This window comes from Neurospora crassa, linkage group III (assembly GCF_000182925.2).
Source record: "Neurospora crassa OR74A linkage group III, whole genome shotgun sequence".
NCBI lineage: Eukaryota > Fungi > Ascomycota > Sordariomycetes > Sordariales > Sordariaceae > Neurospora > Neurospora crassa.
The window spans coordinates 2,900,174-2,926,261 of NC_026503.1; the positions used below are offsets into that span (position 1 = coordinate 2,900,174).

General features: G+C 52.1%; 10 protein-coding genes and 1 non-coding gene across 11 annotated transcripts; 4 read left to right on the top strand and 7 right to left on the bottom strand.

Moving 5' to 3' along the window:
* Nucleotides 1–119: 119 nt before the first annotated feature.
* On the bottom strand, nucleotides 120–1,407 carry NCU16664 (hypothetical protein). The gene is made up of 3 exons (XM_011395743.1): nucleotides 1,168–1,407; nucleotides 967–1,115; nucleotides 120–686 (listed from the first exon to the last, which is right to left on the bottom strand). The coding sequence occupies exons 1-3, from the start codon at nucleotides 1,345–1,347 to the stop codon at nucleotides 530–532; spliced, it is 486 nt and encodes a 161-aa protein (XP_011394045.1). The 5' UTR covers nucleotides 1,348–1,407; the 3' UTR covers nucleotides 120–529.
* A 727-nt stretch (nucleotides 1,408–2,134) lies between these two features.
* NCU00175 (hypothetical protein) lies at nucleotides 2,135–4,202 on the bottom strand. The gene is made up of 3 exons (XM_951305.3): nucleotides 3,394–4,202; nucleotides 3,188–3,332; nucleotides 2,135–3,131 (listed from the first exon to the last, which is right to left on the bottom strand). Exons 1-3 carry the CDS (start codon nucleotides 3,517–3,519, stop codon nucleotides 2,542–2,544), a joined length of 861 nt encoding a protein of 286 aa, XP_956398.1. The 5' UTR covers nucleotides 3,520–4,202; the 3' UTR covers nucleotides 2,135–2,541.
* Nucleotides 4,203–6,834: 2,632 nt separating this feature from the next.
* NCU00176 (hypothetical protein) lies at nucleotides 6,835–7,579 on the top strand (the record flags this gene model as incomplete). The annotated part of the gene is made up of 3 exons (XM_951306.2): nucleotides 6,835–7,053; nucleotides 7,127–7,288; nucleotides 7,427–7,579. The coding sequence occupies 3 exons, from the start codon at nucleotides 6,835–6,837 to the stop codon at nucleotides 7,577–7,579; spliced, it is 534 nt and encodes a 177-aa protein (XP_956399.2).
* Nucleotides 7,580–8,525: 946 nt separating this feature from the next.
* Nucleotides 8,526–11,274, top strand: NCU00177 (phosphoribosylformylglycinamidine cyclo-ligase). The gene has a single exon (XM_951307.3). It carries the CDS (start codon nucleotides 8,663–8,665, stop codon nucleotides 11,030–11,032), a length of 2,370 nt encoding a protein of 789 aa, XP_956400.1. The 5' UTR covers nucleotides 8,526–8,662; the 3' UTR covers nucleotides 11,033–11,274.
* NCU00178 (RNA polymerase II elongator complex subunit) lies at nucleotides 11,112–13,149 on the bottom strand. Its single transcript, XM_951308.3, has 2 exons — nucleotides 12,621–13,149; nucleotides 11,112–12,546 (listed from the first exon to the last, which is right to left on the bottom strand). Exons 1-2 carry the CDS (start codon nucleotides 12,624–12,626, stop codon nucleotides 11,347–11,349), a joined length of 1,206 nt encoding a protein of 401 aa, XP_956401.1. The 5' UTR covers nucleotides 12,627–13,149; the 3' UTR covers nucleotides 11,112–11,346.
* Nucleotides 13,150–13,670: 521 nt separating this feature from the next.
* On the bottom strand, nucleotides 13,671–14,457 carry NCU14117. Its single transcript, XR_897873.1, has 3 exons — nucleotides 14,270–14,457; nucleotides 14,035–14,166; nucleotides 13,671–13,967 (listed from the first exon to the last, which is right to left on the bottom strand). It is a non-coding gene; the product is annotated as a ncrg44 (non-coding RNA).
* A 523-nt stretch (nucleotides 14,458–14,980) lies between these two features.
* On the top strand, nucleotides 14,981–18,334 carry NCU00180 (hypothetical protein). Its single transcript, XM_951310.3, has 2 exons — nucleotides 14,981–15,976; nucleotides 16,232–18,334. The coding sequence occupies exons 1-2, from the start codon at nucleotides 15,917–15,919 to the stop codon at nucleotides 18,236–18,238; spliced, it is 2,067 nt and encodes a 688-aa protein (XP_956403.2). The 5' UTR covers nucleotides 14,981–15,916; the 3' UTR covers nucleotides 18,239–18,334.
* On the bottom strand, nucleotides 15,406–15,918 carry NCU00179 (hypothetical protein; the record flags this gene model as incomplete). Its single annotated transcript, XM_951309.3, has 3 exons — nucleotides 15,406–15,679; nucleotides 15,763–15,834; nucleotides 15,884–15,918. 3 exons carry the CDS (start codon nucleotides 15,916–15,918, stop codon nucleotides 15,406–15,408), a joined length of 381 nt encoding a protein of 126 aa, XP_956402.3.
* A 451-nt stretch (nucleotides 18,335–18,785) lies between the features above and the next one.
* NCU00181 (peptidyl-prolyl cis-trans isomerase-like 2) lies at nucleotides 18,786–20,851 on the bottom strand. The gene has a single exon (XM_951311.2). The coding sequence runs from the start codon at nucleotides 20,804–20,806 to the stop codon at nucleotides 19,013–19,015; it is 1,794 nt and encodes a 597-aa protein (XP_956404.1). The 5' UTR covers nucleotides 20,807–20,851; the 3' UTR covers nucleotides 18,786–19,012.
* A 341-nt stretch (nucleotides 20,852–21,192) lies between these two features.
* On the top strand, nucleotides 21,193–23,759 carry NCU00182 (integral membrane protein). The gene is made up of 3 exons (XM_951312.3): nucleotides 21,193–21,734; nucleotides 21,815–22,451; nucleotides 22,514–23,759. Exons 1-3 carry the CDS (start codon nucleotides 21,660–21,662, stop codon nucleotides 23,464–23,466), a joined length of 1,665 nt encoding a protein of 554 aa, XP_956405.1. The 5' UTR covers nucleotides 21,193–21,659; the 3' UTR covers nucleotides 23,467–23,759.
* Nucleotides 23,760–23,761: 2 nt separating this feature from the next.
* On the bottom strand, nucleotides 23,762–26,019 carry NCU00183 (DUF185 domain-containing protein). The gene is made up of 4 exons (XM_951313.3): nucleotides 25,572–26,019; nucleotides 25,237–25,515; nucleotides 24,961–25,165; nucleotides 23,762–24,876 (listed from the first exon to the last, which is right to left on the bottom strand). Exons 1-4 carry the CDS (start codon nucleotides 25,797–25,799, stop codon nucleotides 23,882–23,884), a joined length of 1,707 nt encoding a protein of 568 aa, XP_956406.1. The 5' UTR covers nucleotides 25,800–26,019; the 3' UTR covers nucleotides 23,762–23,881.
* Between the last annotated feature and the right edge of the window lie 69 nt (nucleotides 26,020–26,088).

Consider the following 26,088-nt stretch of genomic DNA (forward strand, 5'->3'; position numbering starts at 1 on the left):
AAGCCATGAGTTTGGTCCTTGAAAGGTATTTGACAATTCAGAAGACATCTCGTCTAGTGAACCAGGAGTGACTAGGTAAGTACCGAGCCAACAGACAAACCAGCACAACACAGTAGATTGTAAAATGGGGTCAGATTTCCGAATTGCCGATCCTAGCCCGAAGATACCCCTTTGGGATTATCCGTTGTCATATGCAACAGTCTCGCCAGTTTTCGGTTCTTAACGTTTGCTACTTCCTCTGTGGTATTCGATATGCAAAGCAACAACGCACAGCTCTCCATGGAGCGGCGATTGAAAGGCTGGGAGGCCCGAGGATAGCAAAAATAACTGCATGTCTACGAAAGACAGAGAGAGCCTTGTTGAGGGTATCTTCTTTTTCCGCGATTATCGCACATCTTCCATCACACTACTGCTCACCCCGCCAAAGGGATATTCAACAATCGTCAATCATCAGTCTTCTCCCGTTTTCTTTGCGCCAGTTATAAAAACCTCATCACCCAATTCCGGGCCCTACCCATGGGATGGACAGCTACGGTACCGACGGAGCAACACCCAAGTGACACTCGAACGAGGAGATATAATGGTCCCATCCCACAGCGCTGAGGTTGAACTTGTGCTCATATTGGGAGGATACGCCGCCGAGAGTACAGCCTTCGGGTGAGGTGCAGATTTCTCTGCAAGACATGCTGTTGAGTTGATCGATGGGGTTCAAGCTCGAGATTAGTATATATGCAGGTCGTATATGTGATGCTGTATTACGAGGGAGTGTTCAGCAGTGAAGTGATAGGGATGGTATGGGGAGCAAGGAAAGAGACCAAGGTATGTCGTGTATCATCGACTTTGGGGCAAAAAGTTGGCCATTTCCGGATACGATGAAGGGGGTCGGCAGTGAACAGGCTAACGTGATACTAGGCCAAAGCAATATAGAAAAGGTTTGACTGGCCTAAAAATAAAAACATCACTCACATATAAGGATAACAGTACCACTCCCCTTCATCCAGCGCAAATGTATTGGTATTCCGAAAAAACTGTTGCGGTAGGTTGTAGCAAGTTTCCATTTCGTAGATGTTATAGGCACACGCTTGCGAGGCATTAGGGCCGTTACAGATGAGGATCTGTTCAACAAGTTAACTGAATGTTTGAACCCGTACATCAATATCTACGTACGCCGCCGAGACTTCTCGTTTGCGGAGTATTGCGCGTCTTGTCGGGATGCAAAAGTGTAGGCATGGCGGAGGTGGGGGTAGGCCAGGAGGTCAGAAGTATGGTGAGGAGTGCTGAGAGGGTCGAGATGATTGTTGGCAACTTTATTGTGTCGTTAATAAGGATCTTGTTAATGGACCACATCGTGGACCAGGTCAGTGTACAGAGTATATAATCGACCGTGGCTTGGGAGGAATGAACACGAAACAACTAAATGGCATTCATCAGAGGTAGTTGTGAAGCTGGATGTATTCAATCTCTAGTGTTCTGTGGCCCAAAACATCAAACTCACATAAGATGTACCAAGCACGAAGATGGAAAGAACTTCAGGCAAAACTGACAACCGTCAGCGCCGCTCCTTCCTCGCTGAAATCCACGAGAAATTTCAATCCCAGTCCCAAGACCTCAGCTACCGGAGTATCATTATTTGCGCAGAGGAAGACACCGCCGGCACATGCACTTCAGTTGACGGCCCTGAACGGGATGATGTCGAAGTTTGGTTTCCCATAAAGTTTCGTAGTGCCTTGTAAACAAAACGAAGGAAACCAAGTAGTGATAGTAGTGGTAGTAAATGACTTGACTACTGTCTCATCAAGAGTGTCCGCACGTTCGTCAATAGTGAGACATCCATAAACATACTAGCATGGTGATCATAGGGTATCTATTATTCTCTCGTCGTTCGTCCATTGTCTTTGTTCCATCGCAACTCAAAGCTCCACCGATGAGCCAAGCTTGACATGAATGAAAACGTGGAACCGGGTACGTAAGGTAGACAAGGGGCCGAAGCACGGCTGTTTAACCCAGGCATGTCCTGGCGGCAATCCTTTGGGAGGTATTGGGTGTCCGATGCTGAGATGTATCTGTTGACGCGAACTAGTCCAAGAGAAAAAAAAAATCGGGCCACTAAAGGGAAAGATGAGACACAAAGGAGCGATACTTGGAAGCTTTCGAATAAAAACTCCAGGATAAACCCCGAGAGGAATTCTATTTAATATAAACAATTGAATGGTATGGTATCTTCATTATGTCCTTTTCGCAGCCAGTTAACCAATCCCTTTGAGTTCTCCATGTCTCAGGAGAGTCCGGATCCGATAGCAACCTGGCCGTGAAGTCATCCATCATGTAAACATTTCTCAACTCCTCCATCCAGATCTCCTCCGGTATCCTTAAAAACAAACGAAATATCCTCCCACCATTGCCTTTTCCTCCCCACAAAATGTAAAATGCTGGACGTGAGATCGTATCCTCGTGCAGTATGTGAATAGAAGGGTATCGTAAAGGAGCGTCGTTAGTATCATTAACCGTTTTCCATCCCAGCTTCCGAGACTAAACTCTAGTCTAGAGGAAAGCAATAACGCCAAAGAGACCGGCAATCAGTGCCACCAATGGGCTCTTCTGCATGACAACGTTGGCCACACCCTCAACAGGGGGAGCAGCGGCGCTGGTCTCACCGATAGGCGAAGATCCCACGGTTGAGGTAGTGGGAAGGATGACGGTGGTAGGAGGAGGAGCGATGGAAGTGTAGATGGTGTTGTTCGCAGAAACGATGATAGTCGAGTACTTGGTCTCAACAACGCCCGCGCTCTTGGTAATGGGGATGGTAACATCCACAGCCTTGGTGATGGTCTGGGGGATCACGGTGGTGTAGGTGTGAACCTCGGTGACGGCCGTGGTAATGGTATTGGTCTTGGTTATGTAGACGGTTTCACCCTTGGAGACGGTGGTAACAACCGTCTCGGGGCAGACGACCGTCTCGTAAACGTTGGTGTGTTCATACTCCGTCGCAACTGAAGTAGTGTAGACGGTCTCGGTATGAGGGACCTTGGTGTAAAGGGTGGAGGTGGATGTCCAGACAACCTCTACAGTAGAGCCGCCGACTACCTTGGTTTCAGTGACGGGGCATAGCTCAGTGATAGTGGTGTAAATGACTATTTTGAGGGTAAGCAAGTCATATCGAGCTGAGACGGTCAAACAGGACACATACTGGCTTCATCCGTCTTGGTTACTGGGGGAGCAACGTCGGTAACGGTGATGACGGTGGGAACCTTTGTCTCTACGGTACTGGTGGTAGTGTACGTCTTGGTGATAGTCTCACCACCTTTGGTGATCGTGGTCGTTTCGGGGCAGACCTAAAGTTTCGTTAAGATCAAAGCCTCTTGGAAAACAGAAAAGAACAGAAGAGCCACATACAGTCGTGTAAGTAACAATCACCTCGGTAGTATAGCTAACGTGATCACCACCATGACCCCAACCTCTAGGAATGTTGGCTCCAAGGGTTGAGGAGACCAAGGCAAATAGGGATAGAGCGGTCTTCATCTTGTCGCCTAAAGGTTGTTGAAGTGTGAGGTTTGTAACGAGGGTCTGATATGTTCAGATATCGTGAGGACGGGTTGAGCGAACGAGGGGCTTAAGTAACCTTAGCGAAGGAGTCACTTTGAGTGAGGAGGCTGGCTGGGAGATGCTTGACCGAGAAGGCTGGGAAACAGAAAGAAAGACAAAAGGCCTGCAGTAGGAACGGGAAAGTGGTTTATTATACATATGCAAGACAGGAGCAGAAGGGCAGGAAGACCACCAGGGCCCTGTAGCCTGGTAGAGGTAGGCAGAGAACCCAACGGAAGAGATGGATATGTTTGCAATGACATGGTTGGCTGCCATATCACCTGAACTGCAGGGTACCCAAAAACGGAGAGGGATGGGCCCTTGGGAGTTGACGGCGTTACAACAACGGGAAGTGAAGAATGGTCCGCAGGAAATCCATAGAAAGGCCGCGAGGTTGGGCAACCACCAAGCCGTGTAAGCTAGGTACCACTGAGAACTCTGTCAAGGAGTTTGTGTGGGACTACCGTAGACGGAGACAGTTGCTAGATCCGGCTGAATTTGGTTAACCCTGCACTATGTGCGGTTTGTACCTGGTATGGTATGTGCCGATGTATCTTTACTTCCGGATGATGAAGCCTTGTTGTGAGAGGGCCTTCACATCCGGTGTGACAGCCTCCCTGGTACGCACAGTCACATAGCGCCGATCCAAAGTCCAGGACTATGGGTTTGTTGAACTTGCTGGTAGGTGTGCCTGTGGTGTCCATACCCCTGACCATAGCCTTATCCCTCGAGATTCGGTAGGGGAGAGCGTAGGTTGGTCATATCCCTTCTAGTTGCTTTTTCCAACAGCATACATCGGGCCATGAAGACTGGGGCTAGATATCACACATCACAAAACCGCCCGTTTTCGTGTGGCGTTCCATAACATTGTGAGGAGAATGTCGAACACGATATGTGGGCTCACAAAGACACTCCAAAGTCCACTGTACATAGTAGTCGAAGGATATCGCCGGGCTTGAACACCGGGAGTGGCATAAGCCATGTAGTAGGTTGGACTATGTAACCGGCGTGCCAAGGACTTTTTCTCGTGTTCCCCCGCGGTTTGAAAGCCGTAGGGTGGGATTGACCCTCCTCCACACACCTCCCTGGGCCCCTGGCTCAGAGCGATCAAAGCCCCTGCCAATGATGTCGTTGCGGCAGTGAGATGACGTTGAAAAGTCATGGCAGTCCTCTGGGATTTTTGTCTATTCATATGGCTTCTCCAGCATTGAACGCTCTACTACTAGCTGCTATTGGTTTTCGAAACTAAAGCTCGTTATTAACTATTAGTATGTTTCTCGTGAAGGACAGACCTGCAGCTGGCTGGTGGTTTGGACAACAAGAGGTTCCCTTGCTTCCCGTATGTACTCCTGCTGATCGCATGGCAGACGCTTGCTTTTTCGACTGCGTCAAGCTGCAAATCCATGCGGGGCGACTGTCAAGAGCACATCGCAGCTCTCACTAGTGGAGATGCGGTGGTGGCTAGTGAGTTGAAGTCCGGATTTGGCGATGCATTCGGGAGTTTTTTTTTGTTCTGAATACCTCCCGGGCGTGTGGCTGGCCCTGGCGAGGAACGACTGCAAAGTCTAACCACCCGCCAGATCCAGGTCGCCCTGCAATGACGGCGCCCTAGCTGGTTCGTGGTTGGCTGGGTTGGGTGTTCGGACGGTTGTGGTGCGGGTGATTTGTTTGCAACACGAAGGCTCGTGCAGTACTCAAAGGGATTCGATATTCTTGTGCCCAGGGGAGCTGTGGCTGCAGCCAACGCGATCTGCAGGTCTCACAAGCTGGCCATAGGAAGCAAAACCTGCTGGGTTAGCCGAATATCCAGACGGGAACAAAGAGAAGAATCCCGTTGACCCCTCCTCAGTACCCGATACTTGTCTCGGGAGCTCCCTTTGGTCCCTATAATAGCCGTAGACCGTGCCGAGCTGTTGCCGGACTATCCAGATTTCTTTGAAGCCTGTACACGGCGTTATTAAGACCTGTTCCAGCCGAGCTTCGAATAGTAACATGGCGTCATCTCAGCCGTTGATTGCGGCCAAGTGGGACCATTGCTGATACCTACATCGTGGGCAACGATGAATGGAGTCAGGAAGTCTTGGGTACATGATATTTTGCTGATATGCGAGGTGACCAGAGGAGCTGTGATTACTGGTGGGTTGAAAACTGCTGTGCAGGGCAGTGGATGTTGCAATTGGGCTTTGAGGCAACCTGACTCTCTGAATAGCAACCGCGAGATGCTCTTTTGGCCCATGTTTTCTACAGGTTCCGTCTCAACTCTGGTGACCATTCCTGTTAACAAACGCTGCTCACTTGAATACACTGTAGCCACTGCTCAACTGCTGCTCATTTGACCGTGCCTAGTCATTAACACTCATAATGAGCTATATAGTGTTGGCCGAGCCATGGTGAACGATACAAAGCAAGAGCGCATGGGAGCATCATCGAGTGAACTTCATCTGGTGGTTTCCTGGGCATAGACGCGGATGAGATGACAAGTCATCCGGTTGGTTTGCATCCCGGACTCCAGGTGAAAGGCTGACTGGCTGGCTGTTGATGAAAGGCTGCAAATGGAATTTGATGATCAGGTGAAAAAGAGTTGGAAGATGGACGGGAACTAAGCAGGGCGTCAGCCATTTTACTTGGCACTTTGGCAGACACTGCGGCTCGCCCCACTTTTATGCGCCGTTTCAAGGCGGGGCCGTTGCCCAGAGGTCGGGTTAAACTCGAAGATCAGGCACTATCCAATTAGAGTCGCCGAGCGGTGTCCCTTTAGTAACCCATCAGATGGATGGCGCTCTTGAACTTGTGTTTGTCTGACCCGCTTCGACCCTTCATCGAGATATTCCTGGCCAGCATGGTAGACCGCGTGCGAGAGGCAGTGGTGAATATGGTTGACATTGATGTGAATCTTGGATTCCCGCCTGTTGTGATTGCTAAAGAAATACCTCTAGCTTGGATGAATCAAAATCACACTGCCCGCAACACAAGGTTTTTCACTAACAACGGAAGGGAATCAGACCAAAAGCACTGACCTGTAACAGCGGCCCGGTACCTGTCCCGCCATCTGCCAGGCATCAACCAACCCTATTGCGCTTTGCTTTTTCCAGCTCACAAGCAGAAGTATTGCAGCCCGTGATTTGCTGTTGTTCCGCCACAACGGCACGACATCGACATAAAGGAGGACGCCCATTGATATTCGCTCCGTTGAATCGTAGTATAGTGTACCTTGCCCGGTATCGAACGGCTTTGTGAATTTCCCCTCGCCTGATGTTGGAAGCGAATGCAACCTTGGTCGATTGGCAGGTGATGCAGGCTGCCCAGGCATTATATGAAGTCACTGTCAAGCTGGCGGATGAGCTCCCGTATACACCAACATCCCTCTCCAGTCCTGTTTTCGTGGCTTTATGTCCTGTTCAGGAAGTCTCAGCCATGTTGCATCGAGATCTCGCAGAGACGTTCGGCATGAAGTCCTCCAAGTCTGTTACGGTAGTTGTCCAACTGTCTCCAGTGATCACCTTTTCTGTAGATCACGACACTCGGCTTGTGTTTGTGCTGAAAGCTGACTGCTACCGAGGATGCCAGCGACCAGATTCTTCTTTCTCCAACCTCTGAACTCGACCCCAGAAGAGTTCCCAGTATCGTAAACCACGAGCATCCATCCGAGGAGGTACTTCATCAGTTTGCCCTGCACCAACCTCACGGCAAGTATGGATTTAAGCATGTGAGCGCCCGTCGCCTTGTTCTCTCATCGAGGTTGCCTCGTTGTCGGAAGGACGCATTGGACGACCAGGCTGTGTTACGCTTAGGTTTCTTCTTTTCAACTTGTTCCAACAAAATAAGCTCCTTTTGTCTCACACAGTCAGCCACGCTTCTCGAACCCGAAAGCCCGGACCCGAAGGTTTCACGATGCTCTGGATCCGCTACGCGTAAGAAGCTGGGATCCGAACTGGTATGTTCAACGATGTCGGACTCGACATATGCAGTTTGCAAAGTGGGCATTCTACAGAAGTAGAAGTGAAATGCTCTCGTCCACCATGCGCAAGCTATGCTCTCACGAAAATGGCCAGAGGAATATACATCTTTATCTGTGACCCGGCCACAATGCCATGAATATCATAACAGCCTGCCACTTGGGGTTTTCCTTACCTGAGGTTCGAGTTCAGAACACGAGGACATAGGTCAGGACAGAGTCGACACAAAGCTTTGCAAATATCCAAGATATGGTCTTTGTGGCCTGGTATCATTGTGATAGGTAGCACAGGCTGGGGTTACCATGCGACGGTATCATATGGCACCGCTCCAGGTCTCCGCTCGTTAATACATCCCGTACTACCCCATCACCCCAACTACTTAGCTCGTGAACCTCTTTGGCTAATATGCTATGGCATGGATAAGCAGCACCAACAATTTGCCCCCAAAACCTCCTTTTTTTACCTTCCAAATATAAAAGAAGAAGAAGAAGGATAGGAAGAAAACGAAGGTAGAGGAAACCAGGGCGTGGAAAGGGAAACTCGCGTTGGATGCCAGCTATTTGCTCTCGGAGACGGTTAGCAGATTCTCCGGATTCTAGTGGGACAGCTTACTTGGCCTACTGCGACCCGTTGGGTAAGCTCAAGAGCAACGCAATGTTCTATACGATCTCCTGTTGATAAATAGTCTGATGAGGATTGGTGTCCATGACTATACTACGTAGATGCAGGTCAACAACAGAAGTGAATAGTTCAAGGATAGAAGAAAGATAGCGTTCTAACATCGCATGCGACTGAAAGCCTCTCAGCACTACGGTCCGATCCCCAGCAGCCGCTAAGCTGTTATCAGCTAGCGACCAGCCTAAAAGACCCCAAGCACACTTTCCTGTTTCGGAGCGATCTGGCAATGACTCCAAAGGTGACGCGGGATTGGCCAATTCGTGTGACTCTTCATTCGCTTAACCAGTGCGATTGCGGGGGAGGGGTCCCGAGGGCTAAGTTGAAATTTTTGGTCGCCAACCATCCGTCTCTCTTTCCCTCCTGCCGCTGATGGAAATGGAGGTCAAGAGGATTTGGTGTCGCCGAATTCTCATCGACCCAGACCCCTAACAACAACACAAACCACAATGTCGTCACTACGCATTCTCCTCATCGGCAGCGGCGGCCGCGAGCACGCCCTGGCTTGGAAGCTCAGCCAGTCGCCCAGCGTTGAGTCAATCATTGCGGTCCCCGGCAACGGTGGCACTGCCGGCCTCCCCAAGGTCACCAACAACAACACCGTCTCTGAGAACGACTTTGCTGGCCTTGTCGACCTCGCCAAGAAGGAGCGCATCAACCTCGTCGTCCCTGGCCCCGAGCAGCCGCTTGTCGATGGCGTCGAGAACGTTTTCCGCGAGGTCGGTATCCCCGTCTTCGGCCCTTCCAAGGATGCCGCGCGCATGGAGGGTAGCAAGACCTTCTCCAAGGACTTCATGAAGAAGCACAACATTCCCACCGCCGCCTACGAGAACTTCTCCGACTTTGAAAAGGCCAGCGAATACCTCAAGAAGGTGGGCCACAACGTTGTCATCAAGGCCACCGGTTTGGCTGCTGGCAAGGGTGTCATCATCCCCGAGTCCCAGGAGGAAGCCCAGCAGGCTCTCAAGGACATTATGCTGGATAGGCAGTTCGGCAATGCCGGCGATGAGGTTGTTATCGAGGAGTTCCTCACCGGTGACGAGCTCAGCATCCTCTCCTTCTGCGACGGTACTACCATCAAGTCTCTGCCTGCTGCCCAGGATCACAAGCGCATTGGTGAGGGCGATACTGGCTTGAACACGGGCGGTATGGGATGCTATGCGCCCACCAAGATTGCCACCCCTGCTCTGCTTGCTCAGGTCGAGCGCGAGATCCTCCAGCCGACCGTTGACGGCATGCGCAAGGACGGCTTCCCCTTCAAGGGCTGCCTCTTCACCGGCTTGATGATTACCCCCAACGGCCCCAAGGTGCTCGAGTACAACGTCCGCTTCGGCGACCCCGAGACCCAGACCGTCCTTCCTCTGCTCAAGTCCGACCTCGCTGAGATTATGGTGGCCTGCTCAGGTCCCATTCCCCTCCTCAAGTATGTGCCCGTCGAGGTCGAGCAGAAGTTCAGCGCCACCGTGGTCGTTGCTGCCCCTGGGTACCCCAACTCCTACCCCAAGAACATTCCCATGCAGGTATCTACACCTCCTGCTGGTACCAACATCTTCCACGCGGGAACCAAGCTATCTGGCGATTCCCTCGTTTCTTCCGGTGGTCGTGTTATTGCTGCCGAGGCCGTTGGCGAGACTCTGCGTGCCGCTGTCGACAAGGCTTACGAGGGCGTTAAGCTCATTAACTTCGACGGCATGTACTATCGCAAGGATATTGCTCACCGTGCTTTCCGCGACGAAAAGTCTTCGTCCGACAAGCTTACATATGCCCAATCGGGTGTGAGCATTGACGCTGGTAACGAGCTTGTTGACCGTATCAAGGCTGCTGTCGCCACTACTCGCCGCCCCGGTGCTGATGCTATCATCGGTGGATTCGGTGGTGAGGTCGATCTTTCTCAAGCCGGCTACCCTGGGGCCCCCATCATTGTCGGCGCTATCGATGGCGTTGGCACCAAGCTCATTATCGCCCAGAAGATGAACAAGCATGACACCGTTGGTATCGACCTGGTTGCCATGAACGTCAACGACTTGGTTGTTCAGGGTGCTGAACCGTTCATGTTCCTCGACTACTACGGTTGCAGCAGGCTCGACGTCTCGGTTGCCGCCGCTTTCGTCGAAGGTGTCGCTCAGGGGTGCAAGGACGCCGGCTGTGCGCTGGTCGGTGGAGAGACGGCTGAGATGCCTGATCTCTACACCGGCGATGACTATGATGCGGCTGGTGCTGCTATCGGTGTCATGAAGCCGACTCAGCGTCTTCCGAGGAAGGAGGCCATGGCCGAGGGCGATGTGCTCATCGCTCTTGCCTCTTCTGGTGTCCACTCGAACGGCTTCTCCCTTGTTCGCAAGGTTGTTGACAAGTGCGGCTTGTCCTACACTGACAAGGCACCCTGGGACAGCTCTGCCACCGTTGGTGAGAGCCTTCTCACCCCCACACGCATCTACGTCAAGCCTCTGCTCAAGGTCCTCGCTCAGACCGGCGAGGCAGTCAAGGGTATGGCGCATATTACCGGTGGTGGTTTGACTGAGAACGTCCCTCGCATGCTCCCCAAGCACCTGGCCGCCGAGATTGACGTCGCTACCTGGGAACACCCTCCTGTGTTCAAGTGGCTCAGAGAGTCTGTGGTCCCTACCGAGATGGCGAGAACGTTCAACAACGGTGTTGGTATGGTTTTGGCTGTCGCTCCTGAGGCTGCGGATGCTGTGGTCAAGGGCTTGGAGGCTGAGGGCGAGAAGGTCTACACCATTGGCAAGCTGGTCAACAGAGAGGGTGGCGAGAAGGGCGAGTGGTGTGTTCTCAAGAACTTGGAGAGCTGGGCTGCTTAAATTCGGAAAAGGCGTAGATACCTGGTCACATAAGGATGGAGGGAAAATGGGTTTACAAAAAGGGTTCACGGTTGAGGTGTTGCGGGTTGGGACGGGTTAATGAACCGGATTAAGGATGTCTAGATGACAGGATTCAACTCTCTGAATACAGGGTAGCATGTCAATGCCAATGGTTTTTGTTTGATTTAATCTTGGGTATCCATGGGATGCAAAATAGTGCTATGTGCTTTGAGAATATGGTGAGTGGACCTTGGTTGTTATGATCTTGTAGTATCCTCCGTCTCCAATCATGTGGTACCTGCAACCAACCCTTCTCACATCTCCTTCTCAAAGGCATCATTCAAATACCCAACGAAGCTCTCCCTCAACCTCCCCGCCGCCAACGTCCCCACCGCCTCCAACCCAATCCCACCTCTATTCAGCGCCACAAACGCCCTCCTATACCTCTGCAACTGCGGCAATCCCACCTTCTTTCCCGGCAACTCGACCTCCAACATCTCCTCTCCCTCTTCCTTAGTTCCACTCCTGGACAACCTCACTGTCCCACCTTCTCCTACCTCAGCTTGCTGCTCCAAAATCCTCTTGACGATATCCTGCGTCTCCTTTTCAAGGACATACAGATAATCGCCGCCGGGATCCTTATCGCGCTGCACCGTCGACTTGTTGGCCCGGATCAGCTTTTGTGGCTTGTTGACGATGACTTCGTCCCAAATCTGATCAAATGTTGCTTTGGTATCGGAGGGCGTGTCGTCCCAGGTGATGATGAAAAGCGGAGAGTCCCAGCGGGACATGGGGTTGGGTTCCTCGTAGCGGAAGACGAGGTTTTCCCAGTTGGAGCGGGGCGTGTAGGGCTCTTGAGAATCGGTGGGGCTGAGGGTTACGTCTTCAAAGTCCGGGCCAGTGGATTCCTCTTCGAATTGTTTTTGTTGCCAGTTTTGGTGGGATTGTTGGTAAGTTTCGGGATGGAGGTCGCCGGATTTTGGTGCTGCTCCTGCTGCTGCTGCTGTTGTTGTTGTTGTTGTGGTTGATGTTGTTGTCCCGTTGCCTGCCTTCTGCTCCTCCTCCTGCTGCTCCTGCTGCTCCGACCTCCGTATCCTGGCCTCATTGACTCCCCTCGCCCTCGCCACCGGACACCCAATCTGTACCAGACCAAACGGCGTCTGTACGTTCTTGGCTTCGCAGTAGAGCTGGTACCGCCATCCCTTGATGTAGTTCAACGTGTCGAGAATGACAATGTCCCTGGGAGATAACACGCGCTTAACAGCGCCGTAGAGCGCGGCGCGCGCATCCTTTTCGGAGGCATTGGCGGAGCGGACGTGTGCTGGTGTGTGCGCTGGGTCGAGGTCGTAGACGGAGCGTGAGATGGACAGGCTTTGGTCGGAAATCAGGTGCAGGCGGAATTTGGGTGTCGAAGAAGAGGAGGATTCAGCAGCGATGCGCTCGGTGAGGTAGTCGTAGAGTTGCGCGGCGCGCGTAGATTTGCCTGAGGTGGGTAGGCCGGTTATGAGGATGAGCTGGAGGACGGGGGGATGGGATGGTTAGCGACGCGACGAAGAGCAGAAGAGGAATGAGCTGGTAGTGAACTTACCGGCATGTTGATAGACTAATTATGGGACTCGTGGTGATTGGATGAGTGACGTTTATAAACCTTCGGTACGTCGTGGAATAGTCGAGATGGTAATCGTCTTTGTGAAAAAGATGTTCGAAGATCCGTCATCGCGGGGTATGGGTTTGCGATTTCTCGATAGCAACTTTCGAGTCTGCCCCACCGAGCTGCTATCACAAGTACCTACCTCTAGTGTAGTGCCATGTCTTGGCATATTTGGACTGCCAGAATCCCTAGGATAGGTAGCTTTACTGTGGAGTGTATCAAATATGTCTCTCTCGCTCCATGGTACAGCAAGATTATTCGAAAATATTGGAAGGCCCAGCGAATCAGCTAATTGAGAAAAGGAATCAATCCTAACAGACCATTCGAAAGCACACAGTCACTGCGTTTGGCCCCCTCTTCCGTGTCCGGTCCGGACCCCGGACGAAACGGCGGAGATATGGGGCCGGTTTTGTGGAGAACATCCGATCTTAACGTCGAAGTTGCATGAACAGGTTCTCAAAAAATCTGATGACAAAGAATGTTTATAGTTGGTAAGATGGGGAGCGGGTAGCGAGTCCAAGCTCAATTCATATAATTTGCGGAGATGGATAGCAAGGAAACATCACATGGCAAGATCTGAGAAGCCGCTGCACTGCCTCAACCGATGCGGCGAGTTGCTCAGTTACATTCGGACGAGCTGAGCTACACCACGGCTGATCTACATACTCGGTTGTCTTGCCGATCACGTCATATATTCTGTGGTGTTAAATGTGAAGTTCGTGCAGTAACATCTCGATCATCAAGTCAACTTTGTGTTGGCGCAAACTCACAATTTTCAGGGAACTTGGACAGAACATACCTATTGCATGATATGGTCACAAGCTAATGCTGATAAAGCAAAGCCTCGGTGAATTTTTTAAGATCACTAACACCAACCAAGCAGGTTGAAGGACCATCATAGTCCTTATCAATTACCGATTACTGATCTGTAGCGTCATACTGTGATTATCGAAACCGTCCACACCAGGGTAGATTAAGAGGGCGGATCAAAGGAACTGAAGGAATTGTCAAGACTATCAAGTGGATCCTATTTTGACACTATCAGTCCCCTCTTGGTATGTTTATGACGGACCGCAGAGACCAAAGAAGATAGAGTTGCAGCTACAGATTTACCTTCACACCATCTCCACTGAGTATTTGGTAGCCTGCCCATCAAAGGGTAAGGTAACACTACATGGGTGGGTGTGCAATCCCAAAAGTTGCCTGCAGGCCAAGCCTTCCAAATGGGCGCTCCAGGGGCTTTTGTATGACCCTAAGAACACCTAGGTAAGGCTTTTTAAGCCACTAACAACAATGATTGGTCAGAAGAAGCGAAAATTTGTCCTGGAACGAGAATGAATGGAAGCCTCACGCTCCCAAGGCGCATTCATATCACCTTGTGGGTATGGCTTATGGAAACACATAGGGCCCTTGTGGCTTCATCCCTCAGTGAACCGCGAATCCAGCAATATGGGCAACGAATATGGTCGTCTGATGACGGTGTCTATTCCTCGGTTAGCCTCAATGCTGCTTGAAGCTTGAGCACCTCGCCGCAGTCTCATGCTTCATGGTATTGTGTATAATTGATAAATGTTTCTGAGACTTGCCATAGAGATTTGATTTTGGTTGACAAAGATAACGAATCCTTAAAAGCAGGGTCCAGCTCACACCATGGCCCAGATGGTGTCGTGTAACAGCTGGCGTTCTGGTAAGGGTCTGGGTTCACTGTTCGTTTTTCGGGCAATGAGAGAAGAGCTCCCATATCACATATCGACTCGTGGAACACACAACTGATGCCCTAATGGGCTGGACAAGGGTTCAGGGACGGGAGGTAAGGCATATTCAACCTGAAATGGTCCAAGATATGCAATGACGGGACGGTTCCAGGTAAATTTAGCTCGATCTTGCAGATGACTGAGATATAGAGTGTTGGTGAAACCATGCCGGAAAGCTTCCGCACATCAGTAACATTACCAATTCAAAGCCGACGGGGGCCATGCTCAGCCCTTCAAGATGAAATCCAGAATTGTGAAGGGAACTGGTTCGAGGTGAGATCCGGCTTTCCGTTGCGGGGGATCAATCAACTGTAGCTGCCCCTGATCCCGTCCCATAGTCTACTTGGTGTACCTGCACAGGTCAAACAACGAGTCACTGCCCACTGGCCGAACGGATTTATGCCAAGACCATCAAGCGGGTCCCTGTGGCTCAAGTGGGTCAATATTGCTCTCGCACAGGTAGCCTAAATAGGAAAGGGTAGTCGAGACTCGGCCAATGAAGTGACTTCAACTTTCGACAACATCACTGCAGCTTCAACTTCACTCCCCCAACTTCACCAACTTCTCACACTCACCAATCGAGCAGCCATGCTTTCATCTCTCGCCACGACTCTCACGGCGGATTGGTTTGACCCTGACCGAAGATGTCGGCGTTAAAATGATACCGTACCAGTCCGGCATGTCATGAGTCCAGTACGGAACTCTCTCATCGCCTACGGGGGCGTTCGCGGATGAGACTTGTAGCCATGTCTTGCTCTCTTTTCGACTTTGTCAACCTGCCATCATCCTGACCTTCCATGTTCCCGCCAAGTCTTTGGTGAGGCTGTGCGTATTGTTACTGAGCAGGTAAGGCAAACCAGCCCAGTGATTGTCTTTCCACGTCTTTCACGCCCCTAGAGCACCACTCACAGACAGCCGTCACCCTCTCCCCTGTCACCTCCCATCTGAGCATCGCCATAGCCATAGCCCTACGCACAACCGATCGGACGGACATGCTTAGGCTCGGCATGGCTCATCATACCGGCACCATCACCAAACCTATGTAAAAGGTCGCCAGTCTTCAGACAATACTTCTCATTGAACACATCGTTCTTTGAGACCTCCTCCACAGCTCGCTTTGACTTATCAAGTAAAGTCAGGCTGCCCGTTGACCGGATCCCTTCTTGCATCGGCAGGTCCGTCTTGTACCACCTTATTCGACAAGCAGCGAACCAGGAAGAGTGGCTCGACACATCGACCTTCCTCTTTGACACAGACCACATCCAATCTTCAGTACGCCCACTCGAACGCCTACTGCTTTCGACCAACTGTACAGGACATCGTACCTTACCAGATTCGGACACAACCGTGGCGTCGAGCTGCCTCTGGCTACTGCAACCATTTCCACCCTACACAAGCTGAACACCAAGGCCCAGGCCTATTCGTCACTTGATTGATCAAACCCACTGAACTCGGTGCGGCCCTTCGATAGTCGTGAACATGGTATTCTGCGGGAAGCCGAGCAAAGGGTGCTCTGTGTGCCGAAAACGTAAGATTCGGGTAAGTCACCACATCTGGTAGCTTCTTCACACCATGTCCTTTATCCATATTCCCGGGTTAGAACCATATAAACCCAAGAGAGACCTCCGCCCCCACTTCTCCCAGCGGATGAGCAGCCAGATATTTGAAGGCCGCGCTCTAAGACATGCCCCGCATCTCTCTCATCCCATATCATTCGTCATGCCTGCCCTCTGGCTTGCTTTGATTCCATATGCAATGCACATGTACAGAATATATTCGTTGACATGCATCTAGTGCGATCAGAGAGTACCGGGCTGTGGCCAGTGTCAGAAGCGAAAAGAGGAGTGCCCTGGGTACAGAAACCTTGTCGATCTAATGTTCCGAGATGAGAGTGACCATGTTCGGAACAAAGCCGAGGAAAAGGCTCGAAGACGGCGTCGTCTCTCTGTCAAGACGCCCAGTTCTCCCAGTGACCCGAGATGTTCAATAACACCAGAACGCCGACAAACAACACCCTCGTTACTCGTTCCAAGTCCCAAGAGGCCCACGAGCTCGACACCTGAAGCTACTTGGTCGGACGATGACGACAGTATACCGATGTCGCCCGATTCGGGAAGCTGGCCAGTTACCCCGCCAGTTGCCCTCTTGTATGACCTTCCCCCAAGTTGTCAACAGCAAGGCATTGCCTATTTCTTCTCACGATATGTGTCTGTCGAAGAGACGACATGTCACCACAACTTCAGTTTCGTCTTTGACATATGGAAGCCCACATCGGTGGCCCACGACCGGCATGTTGACGGCGTCCTTGCCAGTATGACTGCCGTGGGATTGGTTGGTCTCGCAGGCGTCACCCGCTCGCCAGATATGATGGAAGCCGCTTGGAAATCTTACGGGACCGCTCTTCGATTAACAAATCACGCTCTGGAAACACCTCTCGAAGCTGTCAAAGACACTACGATGCTCTCGGTGCTTATTCTTGGCCTTTTTGAGCTGATAGCCGAGCATCCATCCCACATGCGGACTGTTGAAGCTTTCCAAGAACACGTTAACGGCGCAGTAGCTCTTGCAAAACTTCGAGGGCCTGCGCAGTTTGAAACGAAAGGAGGAGTCAAAATGTTCTCGATGCTTTGCCAACGGGTTGTGTTGAGCTGTTTGCAGTCGAGAGAGCCCATGCCAATGCCGCAACCACTGATTGACTTGTGGCATGCAATGCCTCAACCAATCCAACTGAAGGGCTTCGGATGCCTTACGCTCTCGGCGCTACCACTCATGCACAACTTCTTGCAAGTGCGTGTCGACATCCTGAATGGGGTCCTGGTAGACTCAGATAACATCCTAGCGCATCTTTTCAGCATTGACGAGCGATTCGAACAACTGTCGGCCCAATTCTCTCCAGATCTACCGTACAAAACCTTCCGACTGACGAGACACCATCCAGCGGTGCTGAATGGAGTCTGCATTGTCTACTCCACACTATGGGATACTACGCTGTGGAACAGTCTCCGTATGCTCAGGATGGTTTTGTTGGAGACGATCATCTGTGAGATCCAACAGCTTTCACGGAGACTCTGCCTCAAGCCAACATCCGGCCCTTATGCAGACCAGTTCAAAGGCGCAAAGCGCAAATTGATGGAAATCCTGGAGGCGATATGCGGCAGTGTGCCCCAATTGCTTGGACTCGTGGATCCCGCAGACGGCAGTGTCGACAATTCATGTTCAACGCCAATATCGAGTGTTGAAGTCCGCGAAACCCCCAGCCCACCAACATCCCCATCAGCCCGGTCATCCGATTCCGGCGGCAGCAGCCAGAGTCCCATGGATCCGGCTAGGGCTCGATGCGCGAGCCTCACCATCCTTCATCCGGTAACACCCGCTTCAACAGACGCAGAAGAGGAGGCTAGCCGCTTCGTGCTTTTAGTATCAGCGACGAGCCCGGTGGTTTGGCCCTTGTACATGGTCGGGATGTCATCGGTATGTAACGGGCAGGTGAAGAGCTACGTTGTGGGCAGGCTACGCACACTTTATATGGAGACGGGTGTCAAGCAAGCAGATGCCGTGGCCAACCTGCTTGAAGAACATGAGATCGCCGATGGGGAGGAGGATAGAAATGAGAATAGGGCAGAAGAACATGCGCAATGGTTGCCAGGACTAGGACTAGGACGGGATTGGATGAGTGCGGGTGGAATGGAGGAAACACCGCTTTATTTGAGGGTGGTGCAGCAACCACATGAGCTGTTCCATGCTGGTGGGCCGATGATGATGGAGGATGGGAAAGGAATGATTGATCCCCAGCTGATCTAACATTAGGAGATTTGCAAACTTAAATGCAAAGGTACAGCACGAAATGAAGAAGCCAAGTATATAGCGATCCAATACTAGTCTGGTTGTTAGCTCGAGACCTCGGGTCAACTTCTTGAGGCGTTTTAGTTTCACATCTTTCAGTTCGGTTTCTTTCCATGATCAAAGCACCTTCTTAACTTGAATATGCTATTCGAAACTTTATATGTTCGGTTTAAATCCTTGCAATACGGTTCTAGACCGTACCTGGCCGTTAATCTGATTTTAATGAAGTTTGGAATGATTCGGACTAGATTTTGTCCGGTATACTAGGAATACTTACTTAGCTAACAAACAAATCAAAATTGCCTAGATCGGATTGACTGGACACTCGGTCTAAGGAATAGGTCGAAGTGTCCAAGGACCAAACCGCACCGTTGCTACAGGTCAAGACGACAAGGAAAGTAACATCAACATAGCAAAAGACCAAACAAAGGTACAAATCTAACAGCAAAGATACCAACGACATGGAAGAGTATGAAAGGACTATGGATGACCGGATGGAGTATCGGTTTACTGGTGCGCAATTCTCCTCAGAGGCATATATTCGTTGCAATGTTTTTGTCCTTATCAACGCCTAATGTAAACAAGCCGAAACCAAGCAATTTATACCATATCCACTTTTCCATGAGTATCAACGTGCCCAACCAAACTCCAAAAAGTTGCTATAATGTGCACAAAACAAACTGAGATATGTATCAACCCAAACAACTTCAAAAATAAAAAAAATAAAAAAAATCACCATCCATCGAAATTCCCAAACCCTCCCATCTTGGCCTTTTTCCTCACCGGTTCTTCCCACGTATCAACCTCTTCCTCTTCTGCTTTCCTCGTCGTCGTCGTTGTCGTCGTAGCAGCTTTCTTCACAGCGCCCACATCCAAATACTTGCCCACTTTGGGTCCTCCTCCTCCCCCTTCTCCCATCCCTTGTCCCTCCATTGTCCCATCAGCCCTTATCCTCTTGCCCGTCCACGTTGTCCGATCATCCTCTGTGCCTCCCTGTCTCGCCACCTCCCGTTTCCTTTCCTCCTCCCCTTCCTTCTGTTTCTTCTCCTTCATCCACTCCGCAAACGGATCAATCAGGATAATCATATCCTTGATCACAATCTTGTTCAACGGCCGATCCGATCCATCGGTAGCCACATTCTCCATGGCCGTCAGCGTCGTGTCTTGCCCCTCAATCACTTTGGCGAAAATGGTGTGTTTCCTGTCCAGGTGGGAGGCGGGGCGGTAGGTGATGAAGAACTGGGACGAGTTTGTGTTTTTGCCCTTGTTGGCCATGGATACGATTCCGCGGGCGGAATGCGTGTTGGGCCCTTCGAATTCATCCTCGAAATTCTTGCCCCAGATGGAACTACCGCCCCGGCCGGTGCCGGAGGGGTCGCCGCCTTGGATCATAAAGTTGCGGATGGAGCGGTGGAAGGCGACGTCGCGGTAGTAGCCCTTTTCAGAGAGGCGGAGGAAGTTCCAGACGGCCTTGGGGGCGAATTCGGGGAGGAGTTCGAGGGTGAGCGGGCCCAGGTTGGTTTCCATGCGGACGTAGCCTTTGTTCTTGATGCGGTGGGAGGGTTTGAGGAGGTATTGCTCGTCGGATAAGAGGGCGAGGGAGCCGGAGGTGGAGGGAGTCAGACCGGTCGAGGTGAAGGATGCGGCGGTTAGGCCGGTTGTATAGGTCGCTGCGTTGGCGGGGCGTTTGCGCTCTTGGATTAGGGATTGGCCGCGGGCGATGGCTGTTTTGTTATTGTTGGTAGCGGAGTTGGTGGAAGTGGTGGTAAGGGCTTGGGTGAGACGGTTGACGTCGGCGCCGCCGGCTTGTCGGGCTGCGCGGGCGCGCTCGACGGCTTCCTTGGCGCGGAGCACCTTCTCGCCCACACGGCCGAGGGCTTCGATGTTGACGGTGCCGCCCTTGCGCTCTTCTTCCTGTTCTTTGGTGAGAATGGCGTCCTGGCCGTCTTGGAGGTACTTGAACTGGCTGAGATCGCGGCTGGCGGAGACGTTCTGGGGGTCTTGGAGGGTGATGATGTCCCTGCGGCCGAACTCTTCATCGTCGACTAGGTCGCGCCACATCTTGGGCTTGATGTTCATGCGCTCGACAGTTTCCCAGGCAAAGACGTTCGCATAGGAGCCATGGCGAATGGCGACAATGTGGGTGTTGTCGGTGAAGACCTTGAAGGTGACGGGATCGATCAGGTCGCCCTTGTTCTCGTCCGAGTCGGTGGTGTCGCCATTGCGGGCAAAGTTGAGCTTGATCAGATCCTTGGCGGAGAGCGGCTCGCCGGTGACGGGATTCGTCTTGTGTTTCTCGAGCCATGAGCCGATGACTTCGACATCGAAGATGGTGCCGTCGGGGGTGCAGACGGGGTTCTTGAAGGGTTGGAGACTGGCGGCGCAGAAGTTGAAGGGAAGTTTCTTGAAGCTGGCACCGCGCCGCTGGGCACGCGCACCGGCATTGGCACCGGTACTGGCGCCGTACGCATCCGAGGACGACCACTCGGAGTGGGTGATGTATAGTTTATCCGTTCCTTTGCCCATCTTGTCGAGCCGGCGGGTTGGTGATGGTGGTGTTTTGCGACAAAGTCTAGAACTTCAGATCCCGGTCCCTTTACCTAGTGGTGTGGCTACCTTAGCTTTCAACGGCCGGAAGTCGGGTCCCACAGGCCCCAGGCCTTATCTTATCCGCCTGCAGGACATCCATGACATGGATGGAGGTTGAGCTTCGTCAGCCGCCCCCACAACCCGCACTGTACCCGGAAGCTGGAACAGTCCCCCAGAACATTGGCCATTGAGGTGCCCGTTTTGGGCCAGTTTTAGAAGCAGCAGGGGACTTGGTCAGTGTGAGCGCTACTGTGCTCATATTACTTAATTGCACCTGAAGCTGTGAGGCTGTGCTGGATGCGGAACAGCACAGGAACCTGGAAGTGCCAGGGAGTTCCTGACAAGCACATCACTGTAGTACCGTCTAGTGTACACCTAGTTTGGAGGGGACACGGCGGCCAAATGGCTCCAGCATCTTGGTTTTGATCGACCTCCAAGCTCCACGACCACTGTTTCAACTCAACTTTTGCCATCTTCCTTTCCCATCCGCCTCCCTCACGCCTCGATTCCCTTCTCCCTCACTCGCTTTTCTGCACCTTTCGAGTTTCAACCATCGACACCTCATTCGTCCCACGAGCTATCGAGGCCGCAAACGTAACCGAGAATAGCGAACCCCATGTTTCGTGACCGAGCCCCGTCCTCTCCTTGACCCATTTCTTCTTCCCGAGACACCAGGAAGAGCAGCAACCTTGGGGGCACTGCTAAACGAACCAATACTTTGTACAAACCGCCACGGTACACCCTACCCTACACGACGGCTGAGAACCGACAATTCTCTTGAGCAGCTACAATGAGGAGCTGGGCGTATGCCTTCTTCCTCCTGGTGCTGTCCGTATGGACGGTACAGGCCCTGGAGGTGAAGCTAGTAAGTAGCAGGCTATCACACACATCAATGGTCCTACACTAGACAAGTCAGAATTACTGACAAGTTCTCTTCAATGGCAGGACGAATCCGAAGAGAACCGGCAACGATGTGCAGGCATGTACAGCAAACAGACATGGGATGGCCCGGTCAATCCCTTCATCAGTGTCAAGTTCACAGACTTCGGCTCCGACGCTGGCGATGACCCCATTGTCAGTCTCCTTATCTTTGAGTGGCAGGACTCGGATCTCGTCGGTGTGCTTCCCGAGGGCGCCGACCGTAGGATTGGCATCTGCGAGCCCCAGTATGCTGATGCCGGCTACTGCAACACCACCAACGTGGGCGAGTACATCCTCGCACCCAACGCCACTGCGCTATCCAAGAACATCGTCTTCACCGACGCCATTCATCTCAAGAAGTCAGCTCCAGTCAAGTACCAGATTAAGAACACCGGTTACTATTGCGTGCTCACGGACAAGTACACGGCCGATAGGTACGAGGCCCTTGTCGAGTTCCGGAACGCCTATGGAGAGCTCCCCGCTACGCAGATTCCCAAGTTGCCTTTCTATGGCGGCATTACCATCTTGTACGCCTTGGTGTTGGCGTTCTGGGGCTTCCTCTACTTCCAGCACCGGTCGGATATCTTGGCTGTGCAGAACTACATCACAGCTATCCTCATCTTCCTCGTCATTGAAATGCTGATGACATGGGGCTTTTATGGTACGTTTTGCTTGTAGTTGGTCCTCCTCTTGGAATGATTGCTAACCACTGTCCATTTCCAGACTTCCTCAACCGCCACGGCTCGAACGTCGGCTCCCGTGTGCTCCTCATCGTGGTGGCCATCCTCAACGCTGCGCGCAACTCATTCTCCTTCTTCCTCCTCCTGATTGTCTGCATGGGCTACGGCGTCGTCAAGCACACCCTCGGCCGCACCATGATCTACGTCCGCTGGCTCGCTATTGCGCACTTCGTCTTCGGTATCGTTTACGCCATTACCGGTCTTCTTGTCAACCCAGACAGCGCTGGCCCCTTTGTTCTACTCATCATCCTTCCTCTGGCCGGTACCCTGACGGCCTTTTATGTGTGGACGCTTAACTCGCTTAGCTGGACACTCAAGGACCTCAAGGAGCGCAAGCAGCACGTTAAGGAGGGCATGTACAGGAAGCTGTGGTGGTGCATTCTCATCTCCATTCTGGTGATCTTTGGTTTCTTCTTCTGGAACAGCTTCTCGTTTGCTCAGGCCAGCGACCCTGGATACGTCCCCTTCCACTGGAAGAGCAGATGGTTCATCCTCGACGGCTGGCCGAACCTTGTTTATTTTGCCGATGTCGCTTTCATTGCGTACGTGTGGCGGCCGACAGCGAACAACAAGCGGTTTGCCATGAGTGACGAGATTGCTCAGGACGATGACGGCATCATTGAATTTTCGAACTTGGATATCGGTGCGCCGGATGATAGTGATGACGAGGAGGCCCAGGTTGGCATGAAGGGAAAGAAGAACCAGAGTGCAAGCGGGGGCTCGGGTTCGGGTGCTAGCACTAGTCAGCAGCAGTCACGAAATCTTGCTGGCCCAAGCAGCTCATCCCAGCAGCAACAGCAACAACCGAGGAGTCCTAACCCTCAACGTGACTCCATGGACGGAGAGACCATCTTTGCGGTTGGCGAGGATGGCGATAAATTCTCGTCTGACGAGGATAGTGACGAGGAGGGTAATCTAGTGAGAGCCAAGAAGTAGAGGGGCTATCTAATCACATCAAGTCCAAGTAGGGGAAGTAGAATAACTATTACGAGTCTAATTGTATTGACGAGAAACAGTCCAAGTGCACTATCGGTTTGTGACTGAGGCAACATGGCCGTGCATCAAATGTTTTATCGATCTGTTTTTACACTTGTTCTTGATGGCGTTTTCCAAGTGGCTGTATCATTATTTTTTCCAATTTTTTCATTCTTTTCTTAAAAATAACTTTGTCGTTTAGATCAAGAGCGGTACGATAAATCCAGGCTGTGTGAGGCCGAATGGGCAAAAAGATAATGATAGCCTATTCCATTTCCTTGCGTATAACAGCTATGAAAAAATATGTTTATACAGTACAAGCTGACCTGGCTGGGTTCAGGACACAGTTCAAAAGACACAACATGCTAGGTAGGTTTTACATGACGACATCCCCTCCAAAACCAACCGGCCTCCTCCTCCCATCATTCTCGGGCACAATGGCCAAAGCCTTGTATATCCTCCCCATTCCATTCGGTCCCCGATCCACCAACCGATCCCAGCTCCTCCTCAAATCCTTGACAAACTTGTCCTTTTCTTCTTCTTCATTTCCCCTTTTCGACCGCTTCGCCAACTGCTCAACCCTCTCCCTCCCTCCCATCCCCTCCAACCACCAGGCCTGCTCAACAGGTCCATGCACCTCCACCCCTTCGCTCGCATTCGTCGCCGCCTCCGCAATCGCCGTGAAATCCACATCGGCACTCAAATCCGTCAATCCCGGTTCGGCAAAGGGGCTGACGAGGTGATGTTTTCTGATCCCGCGCAGCGAGTTGACGGGGACGCTGCCGTCGCCGGGACCGTAGTCGAGTATCAGCGCCGCGCCGCGGGGCGAGGGTTTGGGGTGGGCAGGAGATCCGCCGATGCGAGTGGCGAAGTCGGAGGCAAACAGGAAGGCGTCGGGACAGATTTCGATGAGGGCGCCGGCTTGGGTGGTGCCGTCGGGGAGGACGGCGAGGGGTTTTTGAGAGGGGTAGGAAGAAGAAGAAGAAGAAGGAGAAGAAGAAGATTTGATGGCGCGGTAGCGGGGGGAGAGGTCGGGGAGGTGTAGGGAGTGACGCGTGGGAGAAGGGGATACAGTTAGTTGGAAGTCGGGGGGAGGGGTGAGGTGCGGGTTATGAGAGGCCGGGGTGCGGAGGGTGGTGTGTGTTGAAAAGGGGGGAGTGGGAGAGACGAGGAGTTCTCGCCATTCGAGGATTGGACCTGTGGAGCCGCTTGGCCTGGACTGTTTGGATTGTTTGGGGCCGGAAGTGGTGATGGTTGCTATGGAGGACGGGGAGGCTGGTTCTGTGGGCGGGACCTGGACTAGTTGGAAGGCGTGGATGGGGAGGGCGTCGAAGAATTCGTGGGCCATTATGAAGGGGGTTTTCTCGGGGTCTGTGGGGGGAGGGCATGGTGTCAGTTGGGGGCTTGACAGATAGGGGAAGACTGGTGGGAAGTGTGAAAGGAGACACAACATACCGTAGGGGATGGACTTGATGGTCTCTGTCCAGACAATGGGAATGTCGCCGTACTTGCAATGACTATGATAGCCAACCTTCGACTCGCTCATGGCGGCGTCCTTGCCGCATAACAGGTTTTTCTGGGCCATTCTAAGCTGAGGACTGGCTTCGACCATGTAAACAGCATCGATGCTCTTAGCCATCTCTGGAAAGTTTTGTATTGTCTGATGTCGTATAATTAGCACGTTCTTCATGACTTGCGTGAGAATATGATGAGAAATGACACAACACTTACCCGAAGCATGTCATCCATCAAGGTACCACGACCCGGGCCGACCTCGATCAGCTCGACTCCTTTGCTCGGACGACCTTGGGCCAGCCATTCGGTGACATACCAAAGCCCACAAAGTTCACCGAAGACTTGGGAGATCTCGGGCGAGGTGACGAAGTCGCCTTTGGCGCCAAACTGGTCACGGTTTTGCTCGGATTTCTCAATGGCGCCGGTGTAGTAACCGCCAATGTCGCCAGTCAGGCACATGCGCATGAAACTGGCCAATGGCACTGGGCCGGTCGCCTGTACTTGCTGTCAGAACATTTCCTTGCAAATTTCTGAGGATATTGTGTACATACTGTGATGGCCTCAGCCAACTGCTTTGCGAGAGGAGTTGACCATTTTCTCTCATCGTCGTCGTCGCTCAAACGGCGAGCGGTTACTGATAGGTTGCGAGTGTTGTAGTTGGCCAAAGAGGGGGGAGCCCTGTTCCTGAAAGATGGGGTTCTGGGGAGCTGTGGTGGTCTCGATAAGATGGTGGCCCGCGGAATGCTCCGCAGCGCACGAGTCACGGCCGACCGGGTCATGGTGGCCGAATTGGTGGGCAGTTGAGCAGTAATTGAGCTCGATTGTTTAGTTGCCTATAAACAAAGAAGGAGGACGAGGAAGGCTAAGATATTTAAGCTTTCGGTTCAGCGGGTGTTTTCATGCCCTTTCCCCGGCCTCGGTCTGTGATACACCACCAACCTTGCTCCCCTCGAGAGCTCTGGGGGAATTTAACCCACTCAATAAGAACCGACCCTAACCCTCTCTTTGTGTAAGTCGGTGGATCCCTATAAGATGTCCATCGGCCGCGGATATTTCTGTTTCACATGA